The sequence below is a fragment of the Varanus komodoensis genome, unplaced genomic scaffold (genome assembly GCF_004798865.1).
Source record: "Varanus komodoensis strain SLA01 unplaced genomic scaffold, ASM479886v1 scaffold39, whole genome shotgun sequence".
Lineage (NCBI taxonomy): Eukaryota > Metazoa > Chordata > Lepidosauria > Squamata > Varanidae > Varanus > Varanus komodoensis.
In genome coordinates, this window is record NW_025335922.1 from 4,516,633 (window position 1) to 4,531,093 (window position 14,461).

Below are 14,461 nucleotides of genomic sequence, written 5' to 3' on the forward strand. Positions count from 1 at the left end.
CTGGCTGTCTGGGGCATGCTGGGATTTGAAGGCTTTCTTCTGTCTATACGTGTACAGGATTGCACCTAAGACTTATTAAGACCAGGTTTTCTATAGTGTCCCAACTATTTCTGGTTTGGACTAGACATGCCCAGTCATTTTCTGGCTCAGCTGTGGCTTTTAATTGTATTTTTCAAAAATAAACCCATGTTCCTCTTTCTTCCTAGCATAGGATATTTCTTTATGTACAATATTGTGTTTATCCTGTACATTTCTAATCCATCCAAGATCCTTTGGATCAGTATTTCTTTGGAGCAAGTGGATTTAGAACTGCCCTGCTTTAGCAAAGCAATATGAAAAAACTAACTGGTGATTTTTTTCTGAACAGAAAAAAAACCCAGAAGCAAGAATACTGGCTATTAGGCTGAAAAAGGCAGCACCCCCTTCTCCTATTTTATTCCAATTCTCTATGCTCTACATTTAATTTTAAATAACCCAGTGGTCCTTGTCCTATTGTCTATTCAGTCTGGAATTTCCCCATTTTCATGCACTTCCTCAACACTGGAACTATGTCCTACCTTCCCATAATGCCAGAGGGTTTCTTTTCCCTCAGAATTCAGTATCCGTGCTCTACCACCACTCCAATATTCTTGTAGCACCACTGCATTTGAAGCCATGTCAATACATCTACTTCCATTTGTTTTCCATTGCCTTGCAAAGGCAGGATTCTTGTTTCATGATTTGTTAGGAACCCTCTTTTAAGAAAACAACAGAAGATAAAGGCAAGTGAGAACCAAAATAGGATAGTGACTAGAGTGTTTGGTATAGATATAAGAAATAAAAGAGATAATAGAAATATTGTGGTATCTGATGGTCCAATACTGAAAGAAATACTATGGCAATAAGTGCACGTGAGTATATAATTTGGTCAAAGTATTTTCCGTATTCCTTTTTATCAATACTAGCAATGACAAGCATCTGTGATCCTTTATGGACCCATGCTTAACAAGTTTCACCTTTAATTATGGTTTTGCCTAACACTTTGTTTAAGAATGGAAAAACTGCATGCATACTTTTACTGGAGAACAGCACAGTCTCTAGGGAATCTGATTGTGTTTGCATTAGAAAACATCTGGAAACCAGCTGTTTTAAAAGGATATAGATTACTCTAAAATAGTGGGCAAGCAGCAAATCCCACCAACCCCTGCAAGACTCTCTGTAAGGCTCTTAATAGAAAATATGTCCTTTTAAGAAAGGAAGAGACATCTCCTAGCATACAACAATACTGAAATTCAAAATGAACTGTAAAAAAGAGCCATTTTGCTGGCTGGCTGGCTGGCTGGCTGTAGGAATCTAAAATTTAAGAAAAATGTCTGGATGGGGAGGCAAGTCAGGAGAGAGAAGAATTGGCTACATGCTTGTAAAAAGAGCTGTTTCCAGATTTTGAGAGGCAATTTAGAATACAGTTCTATACCTACAAATTTGGTAGTGAGTGCCGCTGAACTATATGGACTTACTTCTGAGTAGAGATGTATAGGTTTGTGATGTTAAAAGTTAAAGAGAAGCTCATGAAATGCTGTATTTACCATTTACCAGCTGTGTAACAGGCAGAAATTCAAAAGTACATCTTTTCTTATCCATGCATTTCTTTCTCAGGGTAATAGCTGCACCTGTTAAATTCCTGCCTGCCAAGTAGCTGTTAGAGACACATGAGTTAGTTGGAAACAAAAGGTGACATTTAACTATAAGTAGGGCCCAAACTATAGATTACATTAAACATGTAGTTAGGAGGTACCAAAAATGTTGTTGTTTAATTTCAGGCATGGGGTGGGGATGAAGTTCTGCAGCAGTTGCACAACAGGGAAGGTGGGGGGTCAGCCCTTGCTTCCTCAGCTGCAGTCCTGATGGAGACCCCCCCCCCCCCCCCAGCAGCCATTAACCTTAGGGAAAAGGACTACTTGCAGAGCTGGGGAGAATCTTAGCCAGGATAGTGATGCAGAGGAGAAGGGCTAAATATGTGCGTGTAATTTAAGAAAGGTTAAATAAAAATGTGCCTGTAATTTAAGAAGGAAAAATGCTGGCATGCTTCCTAGCTATGCAATTCAAGTAATGTCAGGTTTGGCCCTGAGTCAGAAGAGTGTTTGCCAAAGATAGGAAGCATGGTCATAAACAAGGCCACGCACTCAGTGAAAGACAGCATGGGTTTAGTTCAGACTTAGTCGTATTTAGAGAAGACCCACTGAGATTAATAATGGCCACCAACGGGGTGGCTTCAAAAGGGGACTGGGCAAACTGATGGAGGAGAAGGCTATCGAGGGCTACTGGTCCCGGTAGCTCTACATTACGTTCAGTATCAGAGGCAGAATGCCTTTCAGCAGCATTTGTTGGGCGGCCCAAGCAGGAAGAGGGTGCTATTAAACTTACGCCCTGTTTGTGGGCTTGCCATAAGCATATGGGTGGCCACTGTGCAAATGGAAGGCTAGGTTGGGTGGACTTAGGGTATGATCTAGCGTGACTCTTATGCTTCTAATCGGTCTTTAGGTAGTATTATTAACTTGTCCAATTGGTTTCAGAGAATCTGCTCTTAACTATGCTTAAGTCTAGATCAAACCCATAGTAAGGTTTCACAAGTTCCACAGTTTATATTTTGAATATGAAATACCTATCATTGTATTAGGGTTTAAATGTAGTTCTTACTCATTTCCTGGAACTTACAACTGCACAAAGAGTCGAAATAGACGAATTAATGGAGGATGAGCCTGTCAAAGACTAATTAGCTATGTCAGCTAAATAGAATATGTATAGAAATTCCAGTTGCTAGGGATGTATTTTGTGTGTGCGCGCGCGCATGAGTGTGCATGTATGTACATACACACGCATGCACACTCATGCCAGAGGCTCATGGGGCTTCTAGGAAGCATCTGATTAACCAATGTGAAATATGTTCTGGAACTGGATGGACCAAGGGCACCCCAGCCTGAGCTAATGTAGCTAATGATTAAGGATTGTGGGAGCTGTGTCCAATAACTCCTGGAAATAGATTCTTGGTCTGGTATATACGTTTCTTGTTCTCCCAGGGTTTTGCTTCTTTCTTTGTTTTGTCTAGGCAGTGATGCCTTCCATAAATGAGGACTTCACATTTTAGGAATCATCTTCCTACAGTTCTGTTATGTTCTAAATGGTGGGGGTGGGGAATGGAATTTATGAGAAATTTTATATTTAGAGGAAGAGGCATTCCAAACTGTTCCATGGCACACTAAAAAAAGAGGCTTAGCAGTGGATGAGGGACCATATACCTGCAAAAAACCCCATCAAGCCTCTCTCTATTTTCTAAGTGAGGAAGGTGGTCCTCAGTGGAAGAACATGGAGAAAACTCTACAAGGATAATCAATGCAGAAGGTGTTAGAAACATAGAGACAGAGCGAGTCAGAAGGGGCCTCCCAGGCCATCTAGTCTTGATATAGGAATCTAGTGTTGACATAGGAAGTGATCTTCCTTTGCTTGTATTGCCATTTTCAATCTAATTACTGTATTTCCACTTGCAATTCAGTCATTGGGAGAAGTGAGCAAAAGGAAATTTGTGGAAGGATAATATCCTGTCCCTCCTCACCCCTGCAGCCATTGGCACCATTCCCCCTGGCTCGGAGGCTAGAAGTCCAGCGCTCCACAGTGCAGAGGGCACTCAAACAACAGCAGAGCGATGGCCATCACAAAATGCTCATTTCCCAGGATGGCACTGGAACACAAGAGCATTCTGGGAAGAGCAGAACTGTGCCACTCTTTGTGGGAGGCAAGTGCAGAGGAAGAGCAAGAGTGACTTCAACTCACCAAATGCCCCTTGGGGCTCACACCTTTAATGAAGGCACTGAAGGGGCGCAATGAGCTCCTTGTCGGCCTTCTTACCACCCTGCCACACTCCTTGGCTCTGCACCCAAAAGATGGCACTATGTCAGGTGGGGTGCTTGCTGCATCCTTAGTGCTGGATGCAACAGTTGGTCCTCCAGCACGTCATGGTGGGCAGCAGCTTTGCCAGGGAGGGAGAACACTACTGCCCCCATCCCTGCCACCAAGGCTGCAGAGGGCAAAAGGGATCCTGATGTGAAGAGGGATCCTGCTGCCTGGCAAAAGGCAGAGTGAAGCAGGACAACTTGGATGGGGGCCCCCAATGGGCCCTTATGCCTGTCAGTGCTCCTGCCTGTCACCCCCAAGGCACTCTCTGAAGGATGCATGCCCACCGCCCAAATATGGAACTGAGCCCAGATACCTGCTGTGAGCAGGGACAGAGAAGGAACCCTTCCTTCTATTACGATAGAAACCCAACCTTTGTACAACAGTCTCTCAATAAATAGATTTCAAATCTTTCTTATTATTGGAACCCCCCTATAGAGTATTTTTTCTTTGCCTTTAGAACGTATAGGCTGGTACCACAAATATGAAAGTATGCCTTAAGGCACAATCCTACACAAGTTTGGACAGGGAAAAAAAGTTCTACAAGTCTCAGCTGGGAGGTAGGATTTTTTTTCTTATCTAGAGATGCACAGGACGGTGTCCTTAGGCTGTTTTCACAGGTGGTGCTTAAAATGGCTTTTTTGCCTTTTTAAATGTGCAGGAAAGGCTCCTTTAATAGAATCTGCATTCAGTTTAGAAACCACTTGCTCTATCCCATGTTAACCACTTTCACAAACAATACATTCCAGTGACTCTTGGGACACTTGCAGAAATGTCCCTGCGTGTGTGGCATCTGTCCCCATCGCCTGGATTGGCTGCTTGGCAGTACATGCATTCGAGGCTTTCAAATGCCACTGATGGATCACAATAGCCACCCTGAACCTGGGTTGCTTCTGGACAAAATTTTTACTGCAGAACTGATTTGCCTCATTCATGGTATTTACAGTCTCCAGTTTGTAGCCCTGCCATGTTTTCCTCCTCCCACCATCACTACTGCTGCTAATTTTTTTATTACCAAAGCAAAACCAGGAACCTGTTAGCAACCTCCCAAAAGATGGTAGGGATGGTTTTCATGCTTTCCGCCATCAACAGTAGGCTCGGTGGGACATGGATGGGCGAGCGCTGCCGGAGGGGCTTTGTCTCTTCGCTACAACAGCCTGCCCCTTACTGTGGCCCAGGAGATGCCACTGGCTGCATGGCTGCTTGCACCAAAGCAAATCTGTGGTGGCAAAGACCAGCGTGGTGGTAATGGTGGAGGCAAACCCACTGAGGTGGGGGGCCTACAGAGGGTGTCCAGCCAAAGGGCCCTCAGCAATCTCTCCAGGCAACACCGAGAGACCTCCATCTGGAAGTGCCGCAGGTGCTCTGCAAATGAATTCCTGCCTTGCAGAGCTGCTGGGAGTTTTGGTCCAACATTTCTGGAGGGCAACAGATTAGGGAAGGCTGGTTTATAACAGCTCGTCCTGTGTGCATTGCTGGTTTCAGCAAGGGAGGAAGCACAGCAAATGGAACAGAAACCCCCAGAGGGAACACTTAATGCAACCGGCCATGCTGCCTCTGGCCCCTGAAGCACTGCAACATTCGCAGAAAGGCAAGCTGCTAATTGCAGACAGCAGGGTGAGGTGGGGAGATGCTACTTCGTTAGTTGGTGATCCATTTTGCAGTGTTGTAAGAATGGTTTAAAATGGCTACAGAGGATTAGAAGTCCAGAGCCATGGAACAGCCCCTTATTCTCTTGTCATCAGATACAAAAACTGGATTCCTGTACACTTCATGAAAAAGAATCTGTGATTGTGAATTAGCACCTTTATAAAAGACCTAGGATTTACTTTGCACTGCCATCAGGAATATTTCCAAAGCTTATCAGCCAGCTTTGATTTTCCCAAGGGAAGGCAAATTAACTCAAGTCTCCAAGGAAAAGGTAACAAGACAGAGAGTCTGGTGGATCAACCTTTACTGCGATCCCCACAAAACTATTTGATTAATTGTAACTTGTCAAGAATCACTGTGGCACTTAATAGGTTTGTCTTGCTAAAATTATGTCACTAAATAAGATGAAGCCTGTTACAGGCCTCCATAAGCACATAACCTACACATTCTCAGTTTACAGCAAGAAATCACTCTATTGTACATATTCAATATATAATTAAAATAAATCTTCATCGTAACCTCTGCCCAGTAGCAAAATACCATCATTTCCCTTGAATAGATTGGCCTCTCTTGTATAATTTCTCAAAATCATCAGCTTTAAAACTCTTCTCTGTGGGAACTGTGTACACTCCAAAAATAAAACCCAGAAATATAACTTCACAAATGGAGTTTGACAAAGAACTAACATTGCATCATTGTTTTTCTTAGACAAATTATGCAAAATGTAACATTTCACAGGTATCTTTACCATGCAAATGCATGTTGAGTTTCACTGCTGTTTCAAACCCCAAACCACAACGAGCATGCAGATTTTTTCCAACCCAAACTACTGAGTTCTTGGTAATTGCACCTCTTTGGTGTAACCGCAGCCATTTGGGCAAGATTATACCACTTTAAGTGAAGCATACAAACAGAACTGTTTTCAGATGTATGTTTACACAATGTACACTTTACCATTAAAAATAAAACAACCTCCCCCCCCCAACTTAACATGTTACATACATTCTCAAATATATCTCTGTCAAAAGCAAAATTTTGAGGTTAAGGGGGAAAAAACCCAACACCTTTAACTATAAGGCCACCCCATTTGATATGAACAAATTTAAAAAGTTCCCACCAGTAAAAATTTCCCAATATATATATTTTCCATTTGTAACAGTCTTACCAGTTCTTTGACTCTTGCTAAAGAGCAGCTATCAGGTTTTATGTTTCTTAAATGCATAATACAGTGGGAAGTAGGATAGGGAAGAATACAGTTCTCACACACACGCAAAAAGAAGTATGACACTGTGCAACAGAAACAACCTGATATGTTGTTTTGACAAATAATTGTTCCATGGCATCCTCGCTCTTTTTGGGGTTTCTCTTATTCACCAGCGCATGGCCCATCTTCTGTTGGCATTAGTTGCATTTCCACATTCAGAATTTGAACAGCAATTCACAGGATAGCAATACATCCAACGTAGTTCCAAAAATGCACAAGAGTCACATGTACCACCACCTCTTGCTCAAGAGAAGATTCAAGTAAATGACAGCACCTTTGGACCACATCTGCAATGTAATACTCCAGTAGGAAAAGTGAATGTTGTGTATTTGCTCAAAAAATGGCAACAGCAACATTCGGACTGTTTTTCCCAAAATGTCAAGCCCTTCCCTTCCTGAACTTTATACAATGGAGCCTTTTGATGACGACAAATGAATTGACTGGATCCGTGCTGCCAACGTCCTCTGTAAATCCTGGAGTACATTTTGGCCAGAGGAGTCTCCATTCTTGTCATACAGGAGCTGTTTGAAAGCTTCGTTTTCAATGAGTACCATCATATTTTTCAGAAAGTAACCCTCACAATAGGAAGCTAGTTCTGTGACTCCAAGAAACTGAGGAGGGGAAATGAAGGTGAAGAGAGAACAAAATGAAATATGTTTTAGTTAAGCAAAGACCCAGGTATAAGCTGGAAGTGAATGTTCTGTGAAAAGGAATACTTCCAGTGTTAAGGAACCACAAGTCAAAACAAGACTCATGGGATATCTATATTCATTGTAAGATATTTATGCATAATGCTAGAGACAAAACTATCTATGGATCTTATGAGAGAGGACATGGTGCCAAGAATGGGGACTAGGAGAATGCCACAGGAGTCCCCAGTTTTACAGCTTTGCCAGTCTCCCAGTTGCTCTTTCAAATCCGGCAATAGATGATACCACCATAAAACACATTTGGGAGGAAGGCCATTGGCTCTGCTCCATTCAGATGGTTAATGTACTGGCATGGTGAAATGCAGCAGGTATCCATATGCTAGCAGTAAGCATGAATGGTACTCTTGAAAGCAGCTCTGAGCAAACAAAGAACTAATGACTCAGCAATAAGCCATTAGGAACGTCATCTGGTCATTGACTGGAGAGCTCTATTGTAGTGTCATCGCATTAGAGTACTCTAGACCAATGGACACCAGTTCTATGAGACCATGATGGAAACAAAACAAAACTGATACAGAATTGAAAACATTGTTCTACTATAGACCAGAACTTTAAACAGATTTTAAAAGGAGACTTCCCTATCCTGGTGCCTTCATATCAGCCAGCAGTGCTGAATGAGAATTATGGGAGTTGTGGCCCAACACATCTGCAGCACACTAGCTTGGAGAAGGCTGCCACTGAGCAATGCGGGGAGCCCATCTCCCAGCACATATACATCAAACTTGGCAGTTTTGTTTCCACAAAACACAAAGACTGGAATTCCCCATATTGCAGACTCAGCTAAGGAGTGGTGTGCTCAGTCTGCAGCTCACACTCATAGGAATATGCCTCCACTTTCCTTTTTAACTTTTACAAAGCCAACTGAATAACTGGAGCTTTAACTTGGAAGGTAGGAACAGATAGATCAGAGGCATGGATATTATAGAAACTGGTCATTATGATCATATGGCAAAACAATGCAATTCTTCAGCAAAGTCTTATTTGAAATAATCTGTGGACACAAAAAGGGAAGATGGAGACCTAAAGGCTGACTGCCTGTTTGAGTAGCATCTTCGTATGGAACTGATCTTCTAATGGTCAGATCAAGTTGGCTCCTCTCACAGAAGAGAAAGTCAACATTTTTCAACCTGATGACTCAATTCCATTTCAGAGAAGCTCTTAGGGGCAACTGTGGGCAACTATAATGGCAGCCACTGAGTGCAATGCCATGTACTCATCACAGCACATGAAAAGGGGCCCAGGGCACAGGATGCCCTCTGCTGATGCTAGGCTTGGTTACAGTCACTAGTGCTTAAGAGTAATGTATGCTATATTAGTAATGCTGCATTACCTTAGCATGATTATAAATATCCACACAGTTTTCTGTGTTGATACTTTTTGCACAGATGATCTCACAGTGTCGTTGCAAAGCTTCAAGCTGGAAAAACTTAGCAGCAGATAGAAGCTGAAAAGCAGAAGAAATGATTATAATAGGTTCTCAGGAGGAAGAAGAAATAATTGTTTTGTGCATGAGGGGGGCATTTAAAGACACATTTCTAATTTTCCCCTGCTGACTTCCTGCTTTTTCTTGTACAATTCATATTGTGCAGAAACAGCAGAAATGATACACCTTTGTGGTATATTTGCACCTTTGCACTGACTATACGGTATGGTGTTATCAAACTTAGAGGATCCATTGTCAGCGAATATTAAACTAAAAATAGGTCAGATCAAATGTCAGATTTCAGTAAAGAAACGGTGAAGTGCATAAAATAAGAAAACCAAAAGGTAGACTCTGTTGTTGTCATAGCTGTCAAAGAACCCAGGAGAATGGCTTTCTAATTAAAGGTTTTATTATGTGAACACTGACCAGCTAGGCTTTGAAGTATGAATGAAGAGTACTGCAGAAGTCAGTTACAAAAGAAACAAAGTTCAAATACCGGCCATTACAGACAAGCTTAATAAGAAGCTGATTCCAAAAGGAATATCTTTCTTCCCTTCCAAACTGCAATAAGTAAATCAAGCCTTCAAGAGAGATGATTTTGTTTAAAGGCCAATAGCTTGGCACATCTGACTCTTCTTAACTGGTCTGCCATCTTTACCTAATGGCTGTACCTGAAATTAATGAAGCTAGGCTCACCCAGTTCACATTAGTATGCTTATTAAACTTTCTCAGTGTTTGAAACCCAGTGCTTCTCAGTGACTCTGGCTTACCTCTGGGTCCACTGGGCTTGGAATTTCAGCTATGGATTCTAAGCCCTCTTCTTTGCCTGAGCCATCATGTTTCCAAGAGCCTTAAAGAATCTTTTGTAGGAAGAGTGGGCCCAATCCTTATAGTTGTAACTCCACAATTTCACCTCCATTTTTTTCTGTCATACCATGCTCACTGGTCAAACAGAATTTGCAGGTTCTTACAGTATGTTTATTTATTTTTCAACCTGCAAAACTTCTTTAATCATTATGTGTCAGAAAAAAGTATCATTATTTTTGGCAGAGCATCATACTGCCTTGAAACAGTTGTTTTCATTCAACCAAAATATCTCAGCAAAATGAGAAGACTAAATACAGCTTTATTACTATGATTTTTGCTTTGAACTATGTCGGTCTGGTTCAATCTTCTCCTCCTTCTTGTCCTCTAAATGTGTTAGACTAAAATTCTCATCACTCCCTGATGGGAGATGGAAGTTGTAGTCTAAAACACTGAAGGGAAACAGTCTGGGGCAAGCTGCTTTGATAAATGTATCTTTCTTTGTTCAGCTCTCCTCCTCTTTAATACTTGCTACTTCACCTTGCTACAATGGACTGATTTGTTCATTTAATGATGAATCATAACCCTTTTCTACTTCTAAGACTGCAAGAGAAGTCATAATAAAAAAAACCAACAGCCTGGAGAGGAGATCTTTCCTTTTTATTTGACTACTTATTTGTGTAATTACAGTGAGACCACACATCTTCTGTATAGTCTGAAATCTTGGCAGCTAAGCAGTGTAGGGCCTGGCAGAAACCTGGATGGGTGACTTAGGGGTTGTGAACTACCTGGAGAGCTCAGCTATGGGCAGTATAGAAATGAACAACAACAACAACATCATCACCACCACCACCACCATCACCACTGCAATTATTGGTGCAAAATGCCTCTTACCTCCATGATTTCATTGTTTTTAATGAGAAGTGACTCTGAGCCCCCACAGTAGAGATACTGCATAATAAGCTGAAACAAACCAAAGATGACAAAAAATGTAGCTGTAGTTGTCTCCCTACTCTCTACTCTGCAAGTACACTGCTTGTTTATTGTTAGGGTGATCTTTACTTCAGAGTCTGTTCCACACTGAAGTAAACAGTCACTTTACTTCAGAGACTGTTCCACACATGAGGAGGTTTATTCCAAAATGTAAGAAAGAAAAACAAACTTGTTAGAAAGATGTAAAACACCCTGCACTTAGCTTTTCATATCTGGGAACAAGCTGTTTGTTTCTAAGTGCCTCTCATACTGTCAGGACTCAGATGGAGTCAAGATTTCTTGAAAAGGGGTTCTCAATGTTAAGGTATCTTTGAGCTGTAACACTAAAAGAGTGCCACCTTCTTGCCTAGCAGAGCTCCTGTGCTTCTATCAGCAGCCTGATAGGAAGAATTCTAGTAGGCAAAGGTTTGTGCAAATGTAACAATGGAGAAAGCATCAGCTGTCATGCTCTTATTAAAGGCAAAAGGGGCCCTACAAGAAAATTGGCACCTCTTCTTTGGTACAATCACAAGATCAGTTCTCTTGATTATACATCCTGCATGCTTGTTTGTTTTCATCTCATTTAGGATATACCCAAATTGGGAATTGCTTTAGCATAAAGTTCAGAGGAAGAATTTCCTAAAATGTAGGAACAGTGATTGCAGGAGATCTCCTTATGGACATCAAACTTTGGGATTCGCTCTCTGAGGCATCTGATACATTTAAATCCACCACTTAATTGAGGCTTCTGCTTCCAGATTTTATTTGTTATTTTGCAGGATGAAGACTGGCCCTTATATGTGTAAATATAATTTGCAATTCTTTTGTTTTCCATTTGTTCCATTACACAAACACAGGGTGGTTCTACACTATAGCAGAATTACGAAAATACAAGTGTCTGATAGCTAGGCCTCTATTAGGCCTCATTATCTTCATCCTATGGAAAGCCATGGAAATGCTCAGAAAATGCAAGAGAGGCCTGCAGGATAATCAAGTTGTGTAAACTCCTGCACATACTGTGGGTAAGGGACATGAGAGCGTAATAAATGCTTCATGCAGAAAAGTGTTTTGCCTCCCGCAGACAGTTGATTCTGAACTGTAACCCTTACACTCGACCTATGCCTGGCATACAAGTAGAGGACTGATACAAGCCCAGAACAGAGCACAAGTGCCTCAGTGGAAACCCAGGATGGTCCATGAGCAAACATCCTTCACATTAGGTAATCTGATACATTAGAGTATCTTTCACCTTGAAAGCCAAATCTCATAACAGAGAAGCCCTCTGGAATGGTTGGCAGGCCCAGAGGCAAAAGGGGTGGGGCAAAAATTAAACAGCCAGTAACTAAGGCTTCGGAGAGGCTTTTCAACCTTTCAGAATGAGGAAAAAACTGCACAAAAGCCAAGAAACCATGGAATGGTCAAGGGATGGCAGAAAGACCAGGGGTCCAGGGAAACAGGGAGTGGCCTTCTGGTGAACCTACCTGGCCCCAAGGTCAAGGTTCTGCATCCCTTCTGAAACTCAAGGGAGCAAAGTCCTGACAAAAACATTGACACTGGAATTAGATTCAGAATCTTTAGAAAAAGAACTATAAAAGACAGGTCTGAATTTGTGTGAGCACACCTGCTGAAATTTCTGGAGCCAGAGGGGTTACTAAGGAGGATTTGCAAGGCCTAGGAAGGGGTCCTGTGTAAGCTACCCCACTAGTTCCCTTGACCTGCCTAACTGATGGATCTGAACATTAGGTTCCTTAACAGAGCTCAGCTACCCTGGTGCAGAATTCCTAATGTGTCAGCTCTGCACAGATCCTGCACAAGCAGTTCACAGCAGCATCAGTTATGTGCAGGACCATAAAACTGAAAACACCAATCACACGTGATCTGGCTGCAACTTCAAATATAATACAAATGTTGCTACTGAAAAGCAGTGGAAGCTTTAATCATCACTCATTCATGCCATGAATTTTCCTTCCCACTAATTGCTATCCATACACCTTACCTGGAAAATGGGATACTTCACATAGCTGATCTCAATAAAAGTGCTGTCAGATGCAGGTTTGCTGGACAACAGGGCTTTAAACCTAGGCAAAAAATATTGACAAGTACAAGTCTCTGGCTATTTCAAGTGCGAAAATAAGCTAAATTCTTAGACTGAGGTTTGTGGCTTGAACATCCACGTGGCATTTTGTCCATATTAGAAGGAAGTTACCTAACTACTGCAGCTGCTACCATAGCATGAATGTGCAGCATCTGAATGACCAATACAGAAAAATATACCAGGGTTTTGAATGGGCCCCTGCAGCAGTCTCATCAAGAATAGTCTGACCTGTACTGAGCAGTAGGTGACAATGGGCTTCTCCACATGAGGCCTTCAAACACGAGGCCTTCAAACCATTTTAACCCATCATTTTATTGAGGTTTCTGCTGATGGGTTTTTATTGGATTAAGACCAGCTCTTTTATGCTTTTTTCACAGGGTTTTGCATTGGCTGAGTCCACACAACACATCAAGCCATAGTGGGTTGATTGTTTTTGTGAAGTACCATGACAGACAATCAGGCTCACTATGTTACTTCATTCCGTTCCCTCCCTTTCTTCTTCCATGTGGCATCCCAGGGGATACTGCAGGGACAAGTTTCCCGTCTCTGACAGCTGCTATCAGAGACTCCTGCTGCACAAACAGAGCTTATTTTCGTAATACTGCTTGTGCCCTGAACTGCAATGGGGTGGGCAGAGGGGCCTCGATCAACGTCTCCTGCCTCCTGTTTCAGGGAAGAGCTCCAGACCAATGGCTGCAGAGGAGAGTGCCATGAAGCAGATTGGCAGGTCCTGCCTCCTGCCCAAGAAGTCTCCTCTTAGGCAAGAAGTGGGAGAAGACAATGCTGCTGGCACCACTGTGTTCTGCTGCCCCACCGGGTCCTTGTCCAGATGACATGATATCCCACCAATGACAACAAACCACGGTAGGTTGCTGATCTCAGCCAGATCTTTCTCTGTCTTTCTATATATTCTATTGCACAACCACAAGGTGGCACTGTAGTATAGAGGACTTGTGAGAAAGCATGACCATATCGTAGCGTTTTATAGCGCTAGCACGCAAGCTCTTTATTAGCCCATTATCTTCCTTCTACCAAAAAAAGACACAGAAATGGTCGGAGAGCATGGGAGAGACTCTGGAGGAGGATAATCATTTAAATCACCTGCAAGCTCCAACGGGTGAAGAATCATGAGCACATGGTAAATGCTTTCTGTATAGAGGCCCAGTATAATCCTCCAAGCCATGAACACTGATTCCTGCATATCACCTTCAACCAAACATGAACAGTCCAAATCCTATCATTTTTTTAAAACGGCAAACTGTCCATGCCAATGAAGTTTATATGTGGGGCAGAGGAGGAAAAGCCCAATACTTATTTGTATTATTTAAAATTTTTAAAGGTTTTGTATACTCCATCTATGCAAAATTTGGGGCAAGAAGGAAAGTGTGAACTTATTCTTAAAAACAATCAGGGCTGCAAACCTGTGCACACATTCCTGGTAGAAAGTCCCATTCAAATCCATGGGGCTTACTCCAGTAGAAGCACACAGGAGCACTGTAGCAGAAAGCAGGCTGCCTGGGAAATACAGTTGTACTGGGATTATATTGAAAGCTGAGGTTTATGTCAGCTTTCCCCAAACTGGTACCTTCTGGATATGTTGGAATACAGCTCCCACT

General features: G+C 42.2%; 1 protein-coding gene across 1 annotated transcript in view; it reads right to left on the reverse strand.

The window, feature by feature from the left end:
- Positions 1 to 6,562: 6,562 nt before the first annotated feature.
- Positions 6,563 to 14,461, reverse strand: part of BTBD11 (BTB domain containing 11) — a 234,420-nt gene continuing 226,521 nt past the window's right edge. The window contains exons 18-21 of the mRNA XM_044441292.1: positions 12,747 to 12,828; positions 10,673 to 10,741; positions 8,882 to 8,995; positions 6,563 to 7,452 (exon numbers count right to left, since the gene is read on the reverse strand). Of these exons, the coding sequence (XP_044297227.1) occupies positions 7,243 to 7,452; positions 8,882 to 8,995; positions 10,673 to 10,741; positions 12,747 to 12,828 (475 nt within the window). The 3' untranslated portion in view covers positions 6,563 to 7,242. The remainder of the gene's footprint in view (positions 7,453 to 8,881; positions 8,996 to 10,672; positions 10,742 to 12,746; positions 12,829 to 14,461) is intronic.